The sequence below is a fragment of the Lygodium microphyllum genome, chromosome 2 (genome assembly GCF_053477565.2).
Source record: "Lygodium microphyllum isolate KBCC chromosome 2, Lygodium_microphyllum_v1.1.10, whole genome shotgun sequence".
Classification (NCBI taxonomy): Eukaryota; Viridiplantae; Streptophyta; class Polypodiopsida; order Schizaeales; family Lygodiaceae; genus Lygodium; species Lygodium microphyllum.
Genome location: NC_141136.1, coordinates 102,355,648 through 102,378,326, shown reverse-complemented (window position 1 = coordinate 102,378,326; position 22,679 = coordinate 102,355,648). Strand labels below are relative to the sequence as shown.

Here is a 22,679-nt window from a genome sequence, read left to right as displayed (position 1 = left end):
AGTGGGTTTGTGCTTATGGGACACACAAACTCTCTAGGATTGTGTTTTTTAAAAATAACCAAGGTTTTTTCATTAATTAAGCAAGTTTTGGAGCTGTTTAGGTAAAGCTAATACATTTTTAGCTCAACATCTCCTCTCAGGCCCAACAACAGTGCCACAAGAATAGAGGCCAGCCAAGCCCTTCCTTTGATTATCTTTTACCCCAAGGCGTCCCACCCCAAAGTAGCTTGAGCATCGGACAAAGGGTGTGCGTCGGCTGCTCAATGGCCTACTAAGACTATAGAGGCCATGGTTATCGTACCAAGGGAGCTCGAGTGATCACCCTAGAGAGGACAGGGCATGAGACAAAGGTTGCACGTCGACTACCTAGTGGTCTACCAAGCCCTACAAAGGCGGATGGAATTAGCTATGGGTTTTTTTTTTTGAGGCCTTTTTAGGTTTGATAGATTAAACATTAAGTGAGGGTTTCAAATAAGTTTTCATTCTTTTGAGTATCCGAGTCCCAAATGGGAGAGTGAGAAGGGATGGTCAAACCCAAGACCTTCACAAAATAAGCATACTATCCCTACCATTACTGGGTGTCGGTGAAGAAGGAAAATGGCTGTGGGTATAACAAATATGTGAAGCAAGCAAGACAAGCAAAGCAAGTAAGCTAAGGAAAAAAACTGCCTTGGAGACTCTACCATAGGTAATGCCATGAATATGGTGGATCCAGAGTCGACTACTCCAAACGACCGAAAAAAGATAAATGCGCACAAATGTATGTTTACATGAATAGAATGCCAATGCATGGAGTAATGCAACGGAAAATGCAAGATATCATGCTTATTCAATATGCTATGCAACGGTGCCACTTGGACAGTGCCCTCGCGGGGGAATTATTCACTTGTCCAAGTGTCCTTTTACAATCATGTAATCTTGACAATGCCGATGAAGTTATAAATGTCCATAATACAATAAAAGAATAAATGTCTAAAAATTGTAAGCATCATCAATGTCACTATCAAGAGTAGAAGACGTCTCCTCTCAAACTGGAAGGGAAAGCAAGAGGAAAGCACCCTCTCCTCGTCAAGCTGAAGAAGTAGGGAAGGGTGTATCCAAGCCGAACCTGGGTAGTAGGTATTGAAGAACCGGCCAATTGATCGCTTTGGTCAAGATATCTGCAAAATTATCTGATGATGGCACAAATTGCCTAGAGACCGGAGTGGACGGAAGAGGATGAAAGAAAGAAACATACTTCGAGTCTTGTTTTCCAAGAGAGGGGCCGATTCTTGATGGAGGTTTTGACGGCCCTGCAATATCATTAGACTTACACGGAACATTTGAAGAGAGAAATTTATGCATACCTTCATTTAGAAGCTTTTCTTGAAGGGCAATCCTTCGATCAAGCTCCTCAATTTTCTTTCGTCTATAAGCTATGACCAGTTTGTATTCTACAGAGGTCAGCTTGCCTAGCTTTTCTTCCATGTAATTAGAAGTGTCTTCCACCATGTCGAAACTTTGTGGAGCAAGCTATCGGCTCACTCTGGCTCGGTTCTCAGCATAGTTGGTTTTGGAGATTGAATCGGTGTTGTTGTGTTTGAAGTCATTTGAACCTAGTGTTGTTCTTGCTTCTTGTGTAGAGCTTTCAGATCAAAGGCCTAGGTTTCTCAGAGAGTATCATGCTCTGATACCATGTGAAGAAATACCTAACACAAAAACATAAACAGAAACCATATGACAAAGCATAGACTGATAAAAGAACACAATTAGGGTTAGGTTAACTCAGAGACTGAACACAATGAATGAATAAAGTGATATGACTACTGAATATACGATGCTCATGCAGCTAACACACTATACAGTGAATGAATACTGAACCTCGAACTCTTGTATCTCAAGCATAGTTGTCAGGTACGAAAAGTACGGTACTAAATGGTACCTTAAGATTTTATAAGGTACGGTACGATATTAGTACGAAAAAAAAAACTTCATTATTTTGAACTATAGATGATAGAATAGATGTTTAAAGTCTAAATAGCAATGCTATTGAAGTATATAAGATGAATACTTGAGGGTAACACGCCAAAACCTATATGGCATATGCCGCATGCGCAACATGCGCTACAACTTAAGAGTACATACATAGGAGTGGATACATCATACATGAATGATCATACAAATAAGAGGCATGTATGCTTAGAGAGAGAGAGAGAGAGAGAGAGAGAGAGAGAGAGAGAGAGAGAGAGATGAAATGACATGAGATGCTTTATTAACGTCTACAAAAGGCCAAAATGACGTGTGAGACCAACAGTTACCAAACAAACCACCAAAGGTTTTGGTGAAAGATTTATGAATTTTGTTATGGTTTTGTTTGGCATTGCTAAGGCTAAAGTAGCTACCGATGTTACATTCACTAATTCGTGTACTCTCAGAAGGTACATTAGGCCAAGCTATCCTTTGGCCTAGTTTTATTAGCAATGTGTACTAATGCTTTGGGTTGGGTGGTGCAAAATGAGCTGTGAACAAAGGCAAAATCAATAGGATTAAGCTACTTGATGATTCTCAAATGGTGATGAATTTATTTATTGATGACACTAACATATTGTGAAAAATGATGGGACATCAATTAGAAACGTATGGAATTGCTTGAATTACTTATGTATGCATAGCCTTTGGCTCTAGGATAAATCATAACAAAACATGTATGAGGAGTCTAATCAAGCTTCCACCCCCTTTCTTAGTTGATCGATCAAGGCTACAAAATCACCACCACAACAACAATAACAATAGTCAACAACCCAAACCCCCACCAACAACAATGACCACACAAAAAAAAAGTGCTTGTTTTTTGGTACGAATTCGTACGGTACGAACCGTATAGTACAAACCAATTCGTACTACGTACGAGGGCAACTATGATCTCAAGGATCAAGGCAGAGGCAATGAGTTGGAGAGTGTGTCGTACTTTGAACGGATCTTGAATTGCAGCAAGGCAGCTTCCAGATGTCGAACACCAGCAAATGGAGCAATGAGAAGCTGGATCTGATACAGATAATAGTGAGGAGAGAGAAAGACTAAAAACACAGGCAATAGGTGAGAGAAAGACTAAAAACGCAGACTATAGGAGAGAGAAAGACTAAAAAAGTAGGTAGGAGAGCTTGCAGGAGAGAGACTAAAAATGCAGACTGCAGGAGAGAGAGAGAGACTAAAAACGCAGGTAGGATAGCCTGTAGGAGAGAGAAAACTGCCAAATGCAGGCAGAACAGCTTGATGACAGCTTGTAGGAGCCGGCGATAGCTAGAGGAGAGAGAAAAATGCCAAACACAGGCTGCAAATGGCGTGGCAGGTAGTACGGCAGCAGGTTTGTGCAGGAACAACGGTCGCCTGGTTGGGATCAGCTCCAAACTGCGAGAAGAGGGTTGGAAATTGGGTGCCAACTGTGTGGACAAGAATGGACAGCTTCGGCTGAGAGGTCCTCTGCGAACAGGGTGTGGGCAGCAAGCTAAAACACCTGAAATCTGCAAAAACGAGATTGAAGGCTGAATGGAGGGCAGCATACATATTTATAGAAAGTTTGGGCCCTCCCAAGTGGGTTTGTGCTTATGGGACACGTAAACTCTCTAGGATTTTGTTTTTTTAAAAATAAACAAGGTTTCTTCAATAATTAAGTAAGTTTTGGGGTTGTTTAAGTAAAGCTAATGCATTTTTAGCTCAACAAAGATAACGAGGCTTAGTGGATCCGTATACATGCAGACAACCCCCATGACAAATGCATTGCAATATGTTACTTTGCTTCAATGAACTCCTTGTATGTACCATAGGGAGGGGGGCACCATATTTTTCACTATATGATGATATCATAGTTACATTCGTACTATGTATAGACTAGTTTGTTTCGTACAGTTCATACCGTATCATATGGTACGTATCCATACCAAAAAACAAGCTATTTTTGGCCTCTGAAGACTAGACCACACAATATCTTCCAACTCCTAAGCCTTATGTTTATTATCATGATTTCAACTCTCTCTCTCTCTCTCTCTCTCTCTCTCTCTCTCTTCCGACTTCCAAGATGAGTATGCAATTTCAAGAGCATCCCTTTTTCCCGTCCCCCCCTCCTCTCTCTCTTTCCCTAAATTACCAAGCCTCTCTCTCTCTCTCTCACACACACACACACACACACACACACACACACACACACACAAAAGAATGAAGAGTTTGCTTGTCCATCCACCCTACACTTTACTTTGTTTTATGATGTATTACATATACACTCCCATCTGTCTTCTAGTAGCACATTGCGCATGTTGTGCATGAGGTTTTACCTTGTTACCCTCATGTATTCATCCTATTAACTCAAGTGACATTGTTATTTTAGCTCTAAACATGTATTGTATTATCTATAATCCAAAATAACCAACTTGTTTTTTTTTTTGTACTAATGTCGTATTGTATCTTACAAAATCATAAGGTATCAATTAGTATTGTATTTTATTGTACCGTACTGTATCGTACCTTTCATACTTGACAACCTTGGAGGATATAATGCATTATTATAGCATAGGAGATGTTTCGTTGGCTAGGGATTTTTGTGAGTGTGCACAATGGAAAGAGGAAAGTGAACACGGAGAGGAGATAAAGAGAGAACGCAAGTAAGAGAATAAACAATGTGACTGCAATGGTTGAAGGTACAAGATTGCAATAGTTAGCGCCAACACGTAGCTCTACGCGTTAGTGTGGGCGCTAGACGGTAGCAGAGGGATGAGAGAATGAGGAGGGTTGGCTGATCACAAAGGATGAATGATGGACAATGTCAGTAGGAGGGCAGGCTACCTGTATATGGGCACAACTGGTAATAAAGTGAGAAGGCCCAAAATATGGACACCTAGGATAGGACTCAGATTGAGGCTCATAGGTAGGATATGACCACACAAGACACACATGATTGCTAACAGCCCCTCTCAGATCTTGGATGTGGCGGAAGGCCAAAGGAGAGGTGGATCCGAGGGTGGCAGGAAGAGTGCCAATGGTGATGAAGTCCATCGATGAAGAAAGCCAGCCAAGGTGCAAGATTCCCTCTCCAAAGACAAAGCTGATGCAACGGAAGGCCACCAAAGGCCAATGGAAACAGAGGGGCCTTGAATAGTTCACTCTTGAAAACTCCAATAAAAAATGGGTGAACCAAGCTTGGAATCCAACTATGAGACGATAGTGAGAAACTATTGAAGGCGCCATAAGCTCAATAGAGACAATAGGGACCAAGGGCCAAACGACAAGGGATGGTGGCTCGGTGACGAAGAAAAGAGGTTGCCGTATAAAAGAAAGGCCCATAATAAGTAAAAAACCCTGAAGAAACTCCTCATGATCCTGGGAAGCCCCCTTTGAAACACGAAGGGCCAGGAAATCCATAGCGGCATCACTGATATCACCCCTCTTTGAAAGGGAGGGGAGGTATGAGGAAACCACTAGAGGAGATGGTGAGGGATGGGATGGAACTGGTGGGATAAATGGTATGCAATCAGGATTAGATACAACAACAGAAAGTTGCCTGGGAGGGCCTTGCATAGGAGGGGAAATGGAGCATGGATAGCCCCCTCTCTTGGCAACTTGTCACAAAAGTGACTCTTGGAGAAGAATCCTCACCAAAGATGGCTGGCTTGGTAAAGATAACATGTGTCCCAAGTTTGGTAAGGCCATAAAAATGCACCCTATCCATGCGAAACATAGGTAGATTGGGCAGGGAACGGCTGCGCAGCACTGATAGAAGCCACTCTCACCCACAACGCAAGGTTTTGGAGTAAATGCAAATGTGTAGCACAGTTTGGAAGATGCCTAGTTGGATTTAACACCGACAGCACACTCCTCTTCATAGATCTCCGGCTCCCACATGTGGCTTTGATACCATGTGAGTGTGCAACGGAAAGAGGAAAGTGAATACGGAGAGGAGGAGAAGACAAAGAGAGAACATAAGTGAGAGAAGGAACAATGTGATTGCAAGGGCGGAAGGTACAAGGTTGCAATAGTCAACCCTGTGTGTCAGTGTGGGCACGAGAGTGTAGCAAGGGGATGAGAGAATGAGGAGGACTAGTTGATCATGAAGGATCAATGATGGATAATGAGTGGGAGGGCAAGCCAGGGCCACAACTGGTAGTACAGTGGCCAAGCCCAAAATATGAGCACCTAGGATAGTCAAAGTGCCCAAAAAGAAATGCACTAATGTACCCTCCATTTAAAGTGCCTAAGCACATAAAATGGTAGACAAATACAATGTTAGAGCTCTTAATGTCCTCGTTTGACTCATACTGAGGCTCACAGCTAATAAATAACCATACAAGACACACACAATTGCTAATAATTACAATGCTCGTATATAGCATAGAGACGGGTCCCCTTCTTTGAGAGCGAGGACCACATGTATAGAGAGATAGTACTGGAGGAGATGGGGCTTAGCCAAACTTCATAGGACACAATGGAGTGCATAGATTATGGTGAGCATCTCCTAGCCTTGGTAGGCACACATGGATTAGCCATCCTTAATGGCCTGGCTAGATGGTGACCCGCACGGATCGAACGCTCTTACATGTTTTTTACATAAGCATGCATCTAGATGCATTGGAGGAGGCCACTCTATAGGCTCTATAAAGAGGTTGGGAGCAGGTATGGTGGAGTATCTTCTAGGGTCCTTATCTCTCATTCTCGATAGTCTTTTAGTCTCTCCCCAGGCCGTGGTAGTGCTTGTTGACTATTTATACCTATAGTTTAGCATCACTTGTAGACATGGTGTAATCCCCCCCAATGAGCTGTGTGCAACAATTCCCCAAATACCACTTCACCGAATTGATAGTAGGTGCTTAAATCATCTATATTGGAGCTTATAGGAGATGGACACACATACACATGGAGGAGTTCAATACACAACTTGCCAGTGCATTGCACACCTCAATTGATATACACTTCTTCCATATATGTCACTGTCCCATTGCTTTGAGCAAGAATGTCCCATAGAACAGTTGATACGATGAGGAATGCAAGGAAACTCATCTTTGTCTCTAACAACGTGAACCATGAGGGACTTACACATGTAGCTAGGTATGCATGATCTTTCACCACCTCATGTACCGAAAGAAGAGGGCACACCTATCCAAATTAGAGCATGACTTTTACTAGCTATTGTTGGGGTAGGACAACAAGGAGGCATGGAAGGCGTTCCATGAGCCACAAGCCTGCACCCATTACCTCTCTGGTGACATGGCGTGCATATGCCACCTCACTATATCATATAGCTAGACAAATCTCTTTTGCTTAGCCATCATGTTAGGTTAGGGTTGTGCGCGCACACACACACACACTCTCTCTCTCTCTCTCTCTCTCTCTCTCATAGTGAACAAGTGAACAACAAGAGAGGAGAGTGCTAGAATGTCACATCCACTATGTGAGAATAATATGAAAGCACAATCCCTAAGGTACTAAGTATCACACCCACTTATGGGTGTTCACACGGGGAAAAACCCTTCTTGAGCTGGAAGATAAAAAGTGCTAATGGATAAGGGAGTGCTCAAACTAGAACTTAGGAGAAACACGATAAGTGTAACAAACCCCCCTTGAGTGAATGATGTGAATGTATATAGGGAATAGCTAGATCAATTCCCACACGGTATCAAGCCTAGAGCCTTGCGAAAGGCTCTAGTTGTCCTTTGTAGGGACATAAACCAAGTCAATATCCCTTGCATGGAGCCTCTTATGACATCATGATAATGTGCCTCAATGTGCTTAGCGTGACCATGAAAAACTAGATTCCTTGCAAGGGCCATGGTACTGTGACTATTAGTATAGATAGGAGTGGGTGACGGTTGTCCGACACTAAGATCGACCAAAAGGCGTTTGAACCATATACATTCCAATGTAGGTGTAAATGTTGTTGTGTATTTAGCTTCACAACTAGATGTGGCCATTGTAGATTGCTTCTTTCTTAACTAAGAAATACATGAATCACCAAGCATGAAACAATTACCACTAGTGGACACCCTCGTGTCAAAACAACCAGCCCAATCACAGTTTGTGAATGCATGCAAGCAAAGAGAAGTGCCTTTAGGATAAAAAAGGCCCAATGTTTGAGTGCCTTTGAGATAACAAAAGACATGTTTAACTGCTTGCCAATGTGTAGCACTAAGGTTGTGCATAAAGCCTGCCAATCGAGAGTCCCCAAACTAAATATTTGGACATGTATTTCTCAAATATAATAAACAGCCAACAACCTGCTGATAAAGAAAAGCATCAAATGGATCTTTTGTATTTTCAAGTGTAAACCGATGGTCTATCTCAACTAGAGTAGAGATAGGCTTATAGTCTTGCGTTTGAAAATGCTCAAGAAGTTGCCAATGTACTTGGATTGTTGCAAAATAATGCCCTCCTCAATTGTTGTAAATTGTATTCCAAGATAGTAGTGTAAGTGACCGAGATCTGCCACATCAAAAGCATGCTGTGATTCAGCTTTTAAGGCTGAAATTTGTGTCTCATGAGGACTGGTCAACAATATGTCATCCATATGAGAATCAACTGGTTATCCCCATCTTTGCAGACTGTGTAAACTGGTCTTACACAAAGGTTCTTACCTGACTGCGTAAATTGGTCCAAAATTGAATTCCCTCATAAGTGGCAATTAGAGATTACCTCTATCAAGAAAAAGAAACTCTTACCTCCAAAAGTGATAAAAGTACAAAATATAATAGGAAAAACTTTACTACTTGCTCAAAGCAAGTGCTCGCAATCTCTCCTCCAGAGCAACCTTTATCAAAGTCTTTGGTTCAACCATAGCTGAGGATCTCACTATCACAAAGAGCCAATACATGAAAGTTTCACACTCAACCCACACAAGACGTCATACCCTACATCAGTGCTCAGAGCACAGATGAATGCTCATCATCATCATCATCAACATCATCATGTAAGTAAACAAGAACCAATTTTGTCTACTGTCAATATGACTGTGCCACTTAATGCTATAAGTACTGCTTCATCATCCAAACCTTCTTATAATAACTTCTACAAGAAAATAGGAGTCCCAGAGAAGGTAGGCTCCTTCCCAATTTGGTCCATTGATGGAAAGACACTAGAAGAGCTCAAGCTATTGATCTATATGATGTATGCATATGTCGGCCAAAAGATGGTTGAGAAACCACAGACAAATAGGATTGATATCCTAAACGCCATGACACGTGGTTTTGTTGACAGTTTGAAGCAGTGGTGGGTTTCAATCCATCCACAGGTGAAAATGGCTATAATATAGCATGTTGATCCTCTACATATATTTTTTGAGCTACTAATAGGAGAACTAGTAGGTAATAAATTAGATGATGTTTTAGAGACAAGAGAAGCCTCTTTTAAGTCCAAACTTTGTGACTCCAGAATGTATAAAGAGTAGCTAATCTATATGAGAGACCTTTTGTATGAAGGTATTGATGCCCATGATAATTCCATGAAAGAACACTTAGTCTGTTCTTTCCCTGAGCCCATACCTTTTTACTGCAAGTAGAAAATGAAGGTTGAGACCAGAGACTTCATGGATAGCGTTGGTCGAATAATTCAGACCATCGAGCAAACCATAAAAGAAGTCTGTCATCATCAAAAGATGACATAGTTAAATCAAAAGTTTCCGCAGTCTATCTGCAAGCATGCCTCCAAGTTTGATGCCGACTTTGGATGTGAAAAGTGCAGCTGTCACAATAGCTACAAATATGGTCATTGCAACCAAAGACATCGGCATTCATCCAAGTATCATAGAAACTCTTCTCATTCAAGGTCTTATTTTAATAGAAAGGAGAACAGTCACATGTATTCAAGGTACTCAAGAAAGTCACATAAATATAGAAAATGAAAGTATCAGTACAAGTCTGATAAATATAGAGAAAATGAAAAAGTTTCAAAAAAGAACGAACTCAAATGCTTTATTTGTGGAAGTGTTTCGCATTTGGCGAACAAGTGCCCCAAAAAGGGCAAGGAGCAGAACAATTCTGCTCAAGTCAATATGCACTACTACCAGACTGACACTTTAGAAAAACTACTCAGACTATTCTTCTGATAGTGAGAGTGATTACTCTTATGATGATTCAACTGACAATGAGAGTCCAGAAGAATCTACTGGATCGGCTGAGTCAATTGAGTCAGTAATAGAGTCAGAATCAACTTCCCCCAATACCCCTTCTTGGCATACAGCTGAAGAAACTATGGATGATGCTACAGCCTCTGATATAACTGAAGAATTAAATAATGATATCATCGATTCCTCAAGCTTTCATGAAGTCAATGCTCACGAATCATATTTCCCAGGAAAGAAGGACAAGTTTATGTCTTCTGCTTCAACTTCATACTTCAAAGGTGATTTCTCAAAGAAAGCAAAAGGAAAACAGACACAGATCAATTCTTCTGAATCAAGTGATTTTGACACATCTTCAGCATATTCTTCAAAAAACAAAAGGCATAAAAGTAAAATGAGACAAGAGTTTTTCTCTAATCCTTATGACTTGCCCAAACCCGGAACTCTTGGTCCAGAAACCAAAGGCCAAGCTAACATGTCCATACCCCACAAATTGGAGAATATACATTAGCCTAGAACTGCATCACAACTTCTCCAATCACTCTCTGCAATGACTCAAAGTACACAACAAGCAGGTCACCAATTCCCCTTGGGCTTGTTAGGCGTTTTACGATAACAGGTATTTAGAACAAAAGAGAGGTAAGAAAAGGATGGTGATCAACTACAAACCATTGAATAAATTCTTGATTGGGCATGGTCACCCAATTCCACTAAAGGACTTCCTATTGAAGAAAATTAAGAAGGCAAATGTCTTTAGCAAATTTGATCTTAAGTCCGGATTTTGGCAGCTGTCTATCAAAGAAGAAGATAGGTATAAAATCGCGTTTTGTGTTATAGAGGTACACTATCAGTGGACCGTCCTCTCCTTCGGAATCAAAATTGCCCCAACTAAATTCGAGGAATGGACAGATTCTATGTTTGGCAAGTTTCCTTTTTGTTTAACATATTCTTGTATTCTTAGATACAGTCCAAGACCACTTGGACCACCTCTCCTAGTTTGCCAAGGTAGTTGAAGACTCTGGAATGGTTTTGTCCCCAACAAAATCCATTATGTTCCAGACCTCAGAAGAATTTTTGGGAATTGAAATCAATCAAGGACAGATCAAATTACAGGATCATGTACCGGTAAAAATTCTTGATATGCTAGATAATTTAGCCAGTGTTAAGCAACTACAGCAATTCTTAGGTTGCTTGAATTGAATTAATTCCTCAACTCCGAATATTGCCTTTTACTCTAAGGAATTATATCCCTTACTTCGTAAGAATAATTTTCATTGGGAAGGCATCGACACACTAGCGGTTCAAAATATCAAAAAAATTATTAAAAATCTTCCACCCTTAAGATTGCTGACTGGCCTTTCTCTTATTCTGTATACGGATGCTTCTGATTCTGGATGGGGAGCATGCTTGTGTGAAGAAGAATCTTCAACACTACATCCCTGCAGATATGCCTCAAGCATATTCTCCAGTACGCAAAAGAATTATCCTTCTTACCGAAGGGAAATCCTGCAAATAACATACTTTTGCTTTTTGAGTCTTTTTGAACAAATCCAAGAGGTTGTGTGGCATAAACCTAGTCATGAAGATCATCATTTAGAAAAGTAGTCTTCACCTCCAATTGATGTACATGCCAATCAAAGTGAGGAGCCAAAGCAATGACACCACAAACTATATTCATACGTAAAGTGGGTGCAAATGTCTCGTCATAGTCAATCCCATGCTATTGGGCATATCCTTTGGAAACAAGATGTGTCTTATAGCAATCAATGGTACCATCAGATCTACTTTTTAATTTGGATCAAGGCTCTATGATACAATGAGAGTCATATAGGATCAACCAAAACCACTATCTAGGGGAGAGGAGATATATGATCGATGGGGGCAGATAGAGAGACTGCTAGTATTAATGATTTCACGGATGATCCGGAGCAAGCCCTCAATAATAGATGAGATCGTCAACGTAGAGATGGGAGCATCACCCATAGTAGTGGAGACCCTCTTCTAGATAGTGACCTTTCTGCATAGGCTATGGACCTTGTTGAGATAAAGATACTCTCAGCTTGCACTAGATATGTCTAGACAACTAGTATTAGAATGGGATATTAATTGCTAGTATGCTTGGTTAGAGGCATGGGTATAGCTAGATGGATTACACATGGATCACCTTCCACCCCTACAATACAGCCTAGATTGTCCTCAGTTAGAGCTCAGCCGAGGGGAGCAAAACCACATCATTAGGATGTATATTATTCAACTAGACACAAATAGGACATGGGTGACACTTCTTGAGTTCATGGAAATGAAAATGGCTTTCAGTACAATGGGCCATTGGCCGGCTACGTACATCCTCACATCAGCTACAGATCGAGAGGTAGGTATGTAGTAGATTCCCTCTCGTCGCGGGGATAGGAAGACAGAGGAGCACTATATATACAAATGCCCAATGTGCTACGAGATTTGATGATGCTTCCATTGCCTTTTTAGAGAGGGATTCGGACTATTATCCAAGATGATAGATTTTTTGGATTAGAGATGTCTTGGGCTCTTCCTATTGGAGCTACACAGACACAGAGAGCACCTCCTATGGAGTAGACACCTGCAGATATACATCAAGGTACACTCATAGAGTTCTATAGAGCTTCAACCACTTCCTCTACCACAGAGCCTCCATTTGATTCATGGGTGGCTGCACCTCAAGAAGTGATACTAGATAGAGCTATCTAGAGATATAGATCGAGATGTCTATGGCCAGCTGGTCCATGCCCCATAGGAGGGATCATCTAGAGAGATAGAGGATATTACTTCGTCATTGGGGAGCCTTATCTCGTCGCTTTAGCCTCTCTATGCTAGATAGATCCATGAGAGAGATCTTGGGATGAGAGTGACCCTAGAGCTATTCCACATCATATTTGGTCTAGACATCAATTTGTACTCATTAGCTATGTATTGTTTATTCTCTATATAGTTTGTCATAGCATTAGATGACAACTCTTTTTGGGACTTGGAAAAATTCCTCGGCTCTTAGATGTAACACTTTGGTTTCAAGTCTGATTTTTTGTAGACTTCAACATAACCTTCTTTTTCTTTCTTTCTTTTTATCTCTCAATGGAGATGACAAAATGAATAAAGATAGACTAACATGTTGTTCCCCATCATTGTATATTTTATTGTACTAGCCATCCATGATTTGAGATAGGGTATTAGTGGTGTATATTTCATGGGTGTTAGGCATGTTCATTAGGCTATGTTGGGATGCATGTATGGGCAGTCGGATGGTTCATTTAGGGTTGGTCCATTTCTCTTGGGTCTTGTCCTATAGAGTATATATATTCCACTCCACTCTTGTTGTACTGAATTATATCCCCTTGGAGAGGGAGTTGAGTATTGCCCATTCATTCAAGAAATGAGTTCTTGTGTTCTCTCTTTCACTATGCATTCTTCTTAGTATTTAGCAGTTGTGTTCTTTTGCTTGCCTTGCTCATTCTAATAGCTCTTTATGTCTTTGGGGGCATCAGGCTACTAGATAACCATGATGCAAACTTTCGAAGTATTGGTCAAGGAGAGTTGTATATTGCATTGGATGAAACATTGTTGAGCTAAAATATGCATTACTTGCTGATTAGCCTCTTAAACAGCCCCAAAACACACTAAAAATGCTCTTTTAAAGTAAAACCCTAAAACGGGGAGTAGTTCGAGAGAGTTCAGTGGAAACCCTAAAACGGGGAGCGGTTCGAGAAAGTTTAGTGGAAACCCTAATTTTTGCAGCGCCCTTCCACATCTATAAATAGACAGGCTGCCCCCATTCAGCAATCATCCTTGTTTGCAGGTTACACCAGCCCACACACCCTCTGCTGCTGTTGGCGCCTAGTTTCCAGCCTGCAGCCCGCCTCCATCTGCTGTCTAGCCATCATTGACTGCAGCCACATCATCTTCAGCCTGTCCATTGCTGTAGGCGACAGCTCTCAGTTGCTGGCGATTGCTCCAAATTGTCCCAGACTGCTGTTCAGCCTGTTGTCCATCATCTCTAGGGTCAGCCAGCCTGCGTTTTCAACATTGCAAGCCTTGACACTCTCAGACACACTCTCAGCCTGCTGTTTACAGTATACTGTGCACAGTTTCCAACCCCCGATCGGTGGTACACTGCTGCGTTTACCAATTTCCAGCCTTCAGACTGCTGCGTTTTGATGACCAGCCTGCTGCCATTCACTATTCAGCACTCCTACACTCCGACTGGTGGTCACAGACTTGGGATCCGTCTTCGGTGGACGTCACACTCCGACATTGCTCTGCCCTGGAGCACACTGTACACTCTTATATTCATTTACAGCATTCATTCACTTCAGAGTTGTGTTCTCTCTCTCCCTTCTTTTGTTTGTGTTTGAGTTTTGAGTTTTCCGTTTAGGGTTTGAGTTTTGCCCTGTGTGTCTATGTCTGTGTCTTTGTGTTTCTGTCGTGGTCGTACACTCTGTGTGTCCTCAGTGCAAACCCTAGCAGTCTTCTTAACATGGTATCAGAGCCAGTGCTCTTGTAAAGAGTATCTTGCGGATATTGTGGAGAGCTAGTCTTTATGCAAGGCACACAATACGACTTGTAACCAAATCACAATGTCCCAGACACCTTCTTCTCCAGTTCCTATGATGTTTTATGAGGCTTCTCTATCGTTGGAGGCCTTGAGACGGCATTATGGACTCGGTGAGGAGGACGACACTCAACCTTCACCAGATTTCACTAACATGACAGAGGAGGACTTTGAGGAGTACTATTGCAACAAGTACGGTGATGTTTACACTCCTCCTACCAGTTTTGCTACCACATTTGAACCGGTTGGTGAGGCTGGCCACCTCTTCGATCGTGGAGGATATACGGCATTTGGAATTTCTGGCGATCCATCTTCATCATCTCCCCCAGGTCCAATGTTAGGTTTGCACAATTCTTTTGTGTTGCATGAATCAAAACCCTCGTCTATTTCTTCTTTTGAGGTACAGGATCCGGATGGCTTTGCGTATGTGAACTTCAATAGAAGGGGCTCACGAAGCAGACGAAATTCAGGTACATCTACAGCTTCTGTTTCATTTGAGCATATTACACACACTTCTCACTTCCCTCCCATCCCACCCTCTTTTATATCACACCTTGATCATCTCTCATCATCTTTCCAAAATCTTGGATTATACTCCACATCTGCATCACATACCCTAGGGGTTGGATCTACCATCTCCGCTCCTAGCATCTTTTCCTTCTCCACCCGATTCTCTACCTCGTTGCACCATGGTATTTCGTTAGGGGGAATGCCACCCTTTAACACAGTGCCTCTTACCTTTCAGCAAATGAGTACACCCATAACTCCTGGGTCGACTGTGATGGGCATCCCCCTCACTATCCCCAGCTTCACATCTCCCATAACTACTCATACGTAGGGGTTTCCATCCTTAGCTTATGGTGCGTCTTCCCACTTTCCTTGGGTTACATCTACGGAGGGATTCCCATCTTCTGCTCCCAGTGTTCCCATCCCACCTCCTTGGGTTTCTCATGTGGCTACCATGCCTATGTCTAGTCAGGCCATCCCTACCTATGGATCCACCTTGCACACTACCTGTATACCTGGTGGGCACTTTGGGGCCCATTCTCAAGTGTACTCCACTCCCCCATCCTACCCCTACTACACTTTTTCACACTATCCATCTCCGAGCACTACCACTCTTGTTGCAACGGCCAAGAATGCCTTCACGGATAAGACACGTTTTAATGGGTCAAATTTCACTATTTGGTCGAATTTCATACAAGAAGTGCTTGAGTCTTAGGGTCTTTGGGACCTCGTCATTGGTCTAGAGCCTATGACGGACCCTTGACTAGCTCACCCTGACTACATCCGTCAATGGAGAGTCCGCAGTGCTACAGCCAATGTTGAGTTGATGCAGGGATTGCTTCCTGAGTTTCACTCTCAGTTGCAGCAGTTCCCGCTCGCGTCAGAGCGTTGGAGTCACCTTCTCGACCGCTATGCGACTCGTGATCGTACTCGGCATATCAATCTCGACTTTGGCCTTCAAGAGTTCTCTCTTAAGGAAGGGGATGATCTGAAAGTCAAGCTGGCTGACTATAGGCGGTTACTTGTTGAGTTCGCCACTACTGGCTCTCCAAAGTCAGATGACGATCATGTTACATTCTTCTTGAATAAGTTGCCCGCAAAATACTTCAATTTCATTCAACACATCATCTCCCAACCTGGATTGCCAACCTTCTACGAGTTTGAGTGCCAGTTCTTGCGTTACGCAAGGCTGCATGATCAAATCCACAAGAATTCCTCATGACAGCCTTATTTTGAGTAGAGGGGGTTGGTTGCTTCTTCTTCGGGAGGGAAAACCACCAGTGGCAAGAACTTGCTAGATGCGAAGGCAAGCCAATCAAAGGGTGACTTCTCTTCCTCCGATGAAACCAAAGAATCAAGACCTTCGAAGGCAAGCCATGTGGACGAGGAATATCGCTCCAAGGCCCGTCCACCTAAAAAGCCTTAGTAAACCGCTGCGACTTCACAGTCCAGTGGGGCTACGCCCTCCGTTGCTGCCCCATTTGCTCCTCCAGCCCCCACAGCAACTGTTGGACATGTGGCACCCGGACAGCCTTAGCGGCCATCCTTTTTTACTCCTGAAGGATTGGTTGATTGGTTTGCAGGTTCCGATCCCGTTGCATTTCATACATCTATCTCATCTTCCTCCCCACCTCGTCAGGCGATCCCTTGGCAAAGCCTTGCTACTAGACGTACGCGATGGTAGCCACCTTCTTAGACTAGCATGTCTCTAGGTCCTTTCGGATATCCTAGGTTAGTCTAGCATTTATTTTTCGCACTCTTAGAGTTGGGTCCATAGGATTTTTGTCTCTACATTTTAAGTCTTCCGCTGCATTTACTCACACACACATAACATATTTGCATTTTTGCACTTGTTCCTTTAGTCAGCTTTTCATTTTAGTTTAGTTTTGTTTTTGGAGCATCTCACTACTGACCTCTGTGATTGCACACTTTGATCTCCTTTGCAGGTTTTGTTTTCAGTGTAGGGCTAACATGTAGGTTTGCCTAGTCCTACCTGGGCTGGAGACTTGGGATGTGCGCCGTTCCTTCATGGTTTCATCATCCTTGGAGTTTTGCTCTTCTACCAGTATGGAGGCTTTTCCTCTCGAGGCAGATCGTGCAGCATCTCTCTTGATGCTATCATGGCGGTGACTTCTACCTAGCTCTTCTAGTTGGGATGCTTCCTCCTCCTCTTCATTCCTTATGGTTCTCAACACCACAGGAAGACCGACATCAGGCTCCTCTTCCTTCTTTGGCATCTATATCCAGGTTGAGAGGGGGTTTTTACCCTCCCCCCTGTTGTACCTTACCCTTTGCATTGCATGATTTCATCATCTTTGTACTAGGGCGCTTGGGCAAGTGAATAATTTTTCCATAAGGGACACTGTCCAAGTGGCACCTGCTGCATGAGTATTCTTCAATATGTAGCATACTTTGCATGTCATTGTGCGGAGCACCACTTGAGCAGATCCTAAGCTGTTTCCACCGGCAGCTGTTGTTACCACATCACTATCCTTCTTCATCACATGGATACCTCATCACCTACTTTTCCCGTCATCGACACCCTGAGTGGATGGGTTAGCTTGTATTGTTTTGTGATGTGTTGGGTGTACCCTCCCTACTCCCGTCTTCTGGATCACTATTCCTCAATCGGCCGCATCCCATAAAATTTACCACACTTATTCAAAAAAAAAACACGCAAAAGCTCCATGTAGTTCCATCCGCCTTTGTAGGGCTTGGTAGGCCACTAGGCAGCCGACGTGCACCCTTTGTCCGATGCCCTGTCCTCTCTGGGGTGACTACTTGGATTCCCTTGGTAAGATAACCATCGCCTCTGTAGTCTTGGTAGGCCACTGGGTAGCCAACGTGCACCCTTTGTCCGATGCTTGGGTTGCTTTGGGGTGAGAAGCCTTAGGGTATATCAACATCACAATGGCTGGCCTAACCTTTCGGCTCAGTTTTGGGCTTGAGAGGGGGTGTTGAGCTAAAATATGCATTACTTGCTGATTAGCCTCTTAAATAGCCCCAAAACACACTAACGGGGAGCGGTTCGAGAGAGTTCAGCGGAAACCCTAAAACGGGGAGCGGTTCGAGAGAGTTCAGTGGAAACTCTAAAACGGGGAACTCTAAAACGGGGAGCGGTTCGAGAGAGTTCAGTGGAAACCCTAAAACGGGAAGCGGTTCGAGAAAGTTTAGTGGAAACCCTAATTTTTGGGGCGCCCTTCCACATCTTTAAATAGACAGACTGCCCCCATTCAGCAATCATCCTTGTTTGCAGGTTACATAGTCCACACACCCCTTGTTGCTGTTGGCGCCCAATTTCCAGCTTGCAGCCCGCCTCCATTTGCTGTCCAGCCATCGACTGCAGCCACATCATCTTCATCTTGTCCATTGCTGTAGGCGACAACGCTCAGCTGCTGGCGACTGCTCGAAACTGTCCCAGACTATTGTTCAGCTTGCTGTCCATCATCTCCAGGGTCAGCCAGTCTGCGTTTTCAGCATTGCAGGCTCTAACACTCTCAGACACTGTTTCAGCCTACTGTTTACAGCAGACTGTGCACAGTTTCCAGCCCCCGATTGGTGGTACATTGCTGCGTTTACCAATTTCCAGCCTCCAGCCTGCTGCCATTCACTATTCAGCACTCCTACACTTCGACTGGTGGTCATAGACTTGGGATCCGTCTTCGGTGGACGTCACACTCCGACATTGCTCTGCCCTTGAGCACAATGTACACTCTTACATTCATTTACACCATTCATTCACTTCAGGGTTGTGTTCTCTCTCTCCCTTCTTCTGTTTGTGTTTGAGTTTTGAGTTTTGCGTTTAGGGTTTAAGTTTTGCCCTCTGTGTCTGTGTCTGTGTCTTTGTGTTTCTGTCGTGGTCGTACACTCTGTGTGTCCTCAGTGCAAACCCTAGCAGTCTTCTTAACAAACATCTCTTTTGCGTGAAAAATGGGAACAAAAATGGTTGAAGGTAGAGATTTTTGTCATATGTAAGGGGACTATTACCCTCATTAAAGATAAAAGGGAGAGTCCTCTTCCATTGCGTTTGCATAGAATCTCTCTTGCTTTACCACCAAAAATTGAATTTTGTGCAAAGGAGTAAGAAGATGCATGGGGGTTGATGCCTACCTAGTGTTGGAAGATTAAGGAAGTTGGTGTCTTGATATTGGTAGAATTGTCATTTGAAGCTGTAATGAATGGCGACCGTAACTATATTAGGCCTAAGGTAGTGACAATGCTCATCACCTAACTTTCAATCTGCAGGAAAGGCATATCATTTAATAACATTATCAATCCGATGAAGTGAAGGAGTGGAGTATACAACTAAGGTATAAAAGAAGGTTGTGATAGCAACCCTATTTCCCAAGATAGAATAGTTCTCACCTTGAGTCCATCTATCAAAGAATGTCATTGTTTTGCTTACTAGAAGTTGACAAACTAAACTTTAAATAGCCCATTTCCTTTGAAGGATAACTGAAAGGATTCTAGTAGAGTAGCTAGAGAGGTAGCTTCTAGAGTTTCCTTGAGTAATCTAGTAGTAGTTGGTGGTTGTTTGACCACCCTACAAGCTAAAGAGGACTTCTTGAGAGAGGAGACATCTTTCTTAAGAAGAAGCTTTGTCTTAAGGGACGATCTCACACAAGAAAATGTGTTGCTTGTGATGCAAGTGGAGGCTGCATAAGCCTTTGAGGGACCCTTGGGTGTCTCTACGCGCGTGCGCATGAATTGGATATATTTGTTAATGCGATTCTCCATCTACTTGTTGTTGCTCTAGAGTCAAAGCATGGTGGGTTGCGGAGGCCTAGTTGGGGCTAGCTAACTCTCCTTGAGTAGTGGGCAATGCCCCTACTGGGCAAGAAGATCCTCCCATGTGACCTAGGCCAATTAATTGTTACCAAAACGAGCAATGAACTTAATGATTTCATACTTCACTAAAATATTATAATTAGCATTAGTATTGGTATCCCTAACTCTTGGCATGGTGAGCATTGCATTGGTAATGAAGTATTTGACTTTGGGAATGAAGTGGACAACTGTGTACATTGGCACAAGGGCATGGCAAAAGGAAGAAGTGCAATGTAAAACTTTCATTAAATTGAAAGTTTGCACCTTGGAACTTTCATTAAATTGAAAGTTTGCACCTTGGAATTAATGATCTCTCTCCCAATAAATAGCTTAGGTAAGTTGTATAGTAGAGCCAATGCTCAAATTTGGCCTAGTAAGCGGCTCACTTATGATTAATGAACCATTGATTAATTAACCCTTTAATCAAAGTTGAATTTTGAAAAACGAGCAGTTGGTAGTCATTTAGAAAGTTGATCTTGGCTATTTGGAGTTTCTTTCTCTCTTAGTTGAACATCCTAAGTTTGGGGACAGCCATTATTCTTTTCTTTATTGTAGAAATTACAAGTTTCCCATGGAGCATGAGCTGACAGCATATATGGAGTCAGGACAGCAGCCAATCTTCTCCTTTCCACATGGGGAATTGATTGGGCAGCCCTATAAATTCATTTACAGCAAGGTATGCTATTGTGTTTTATTGAAATCTCCTTAGAATAGGTTGCAGCACAATGGGGCTGAGATCTTTTCTCCTTTGAGATCACGAGCCTTGTGCACTTTCTAAACAACTTTTTTGTAAAGAAAGTGATAGTTTCCTAGTTTCACCTCGCAAGAAATCCCTCTATTCGTGGGAGGAACAATGTGGGATTGCATGAAACTGAAGTTGGATTGATTCAAGGGGGCGATGGCAAAGGCATCTTGTTAGCTCCAAGAGTGTCATTGTTGTTCTAAGCTTCTGATGGTCTAGATTTTTTAATCCTCTTGAGAAACATTAGAGATGTCAAGGAATGTGTTTGCCAACTACTATGCTTGTTGTATCCTGATTCCTCTTCAACCCTAGAGAGCTCCTTTTTGTGTAGTAGTAAGATATTGCTTAGAGACATCAAATAACAACTAGAAGTTTTGAGGTTTTTTATTTTTGTTTGTTGCATTTTAAATATTCCATAACATTGTTTTCTTTCCTTTTATTATTAATGAAGTCCTGCTGCAATGTAGGGTCTTATCTTTTGTATCACTGCTAGAATTATCTTCACACTTGTAACAACTCTTCAGAGACCTTGGTTTTAGAGGGAAATGTATCCAAAAAAGGGTCAATTGTCCTGTTTTCATATCTACAAAAGTTTTCATTCTTTGCTCAGCTTCACGTCATCTATAGTTTTTCTTCTTTAGAATACGTTAGAAAAATCAGGAATGCAATTGCATCTACTATGCTCCGTGTATCCTCTTTAACATGCAGAGCTCTTTCATGCAGTAGTAGGATCTTGCCTGGTAGGATCAAATAACAAATTCAAGGCTTAAGATGTTTTTGGTTTTGTTCATTTGCTTTTTCTAAACTTCCGTTAGAATCAGTTCTTTCTTTTGACAAAGTCTTTCTCCCTTGTAGGTTCTTGTCTTCTGCATCACTGCTAGAATAACTTCACTCATGTATCAACTCTTCAAAGAACTTGGTTTCAGTTGTATGGAGATGCATTCAAAAAAGGGTCAAATGTTCCGTTTTCATGCCTATAGAAATTTTCGAAACTCAGAAGGATCTATGATTATGTTCACTTCAGATGTTTCCTCTCATGGAATTGATTATCCAAATGTGACAATGGTCATACAGGTATATGTTGCTTTAGTCACTTTGCTGATTAATAGTGCTGTCTTTTGTTAATATATTATCTTGCAAACTATTGGTCTAGGTGGTTCAGCCTTAGAAGGTTACATTCTCACTAGGTGATAAATTACTTGTCTTGAAAAGTAGAGGTATAATGGATCTTTATTTCTTAATTTTTGGCTTTTCTAGGTTGGAATGCCTGATCGTGGAGGAAGGTATATAAATAGGCTAGGAAGAACAGGTCGAGGTCAAAAGGATGGAGAGTCTTTGCTTCTATTGATGCCTTGGGAAGAATACTTCGTTGAGAAGATAAAAAATTTTTCTATTAAAAAGGTCTCTACACCCAAGGTTGATACAACTATTAAAATGAAGGTAAATCATCAAGTTCTAAAGTATTTACTTGAGTTCAATCATTCTACTTTGATAGGAGTAACGGTTTGATAGAATCTGAAAAGATTTTAGAATTTCTTTATAAAATATATTGTTTTGTTGCTTGTAACACATTTATTTGTTTAACTTTCATCTAGAATGAAATATAACATTTCATTCCCCCTTTTTACACCTAGCTAGACCAAGTTCAAAGGCTCTTCTTCAAAGTCTTCATGAATATTCACACAACATTTTATGTGGTCCAAAAAAGAGAAACCTATCACCTCTTCCCAAAAGGCAGGCAAATATGAGGCAATAGAATTATTTACATAGCTGGACAGTATGCATGATGATACCAGCCATTATTGGGCTGGCGGCATGAGGATGTAGCAGTACTGCTTGTAGACTTGTTGATTAAACTTTTGTTTGCTGGAGATTTTTTATATGGAGATCAGCTAGTCAAGGCCGAGTGCTGTTCCTTTTCTTCCTCTCTTTGTAGCTGAGGTCATGGA

At 42.1% G+C, this 22,679-nt stretch overlaps 1 protein-coding gene across 6 annotated transcripts in view; it reads left to right on the top strand.

Annotated features, from left to right (window-relative positions):
* The window catches only part of LOC148040108 (DEAD-box ATP-dependent RNA helicase 26-like), a 108,416-nt gene that overhangs the window by 46,055 nt on the left and 39,682 nt on the right, over positions 1-22,679 (top strand). For all 6 annotated transcript variants that reach the window (XM_087696735.1, XM_087696751.1, XM_087696730.1 and 3 more), the window contains 2 exons: positions 21,586-21,804; positions 21,988-22,170. In XM_087696735.1, coding sequence (XP_087552861.1) covers positions 21,586-21,804; positions 21,988-22,170 — 402 coding nt within the window. The remainder of the gene's footprint in view (positions 1-21,585; positions 21,805-21,987; positions 22,171-22,679) is intronic.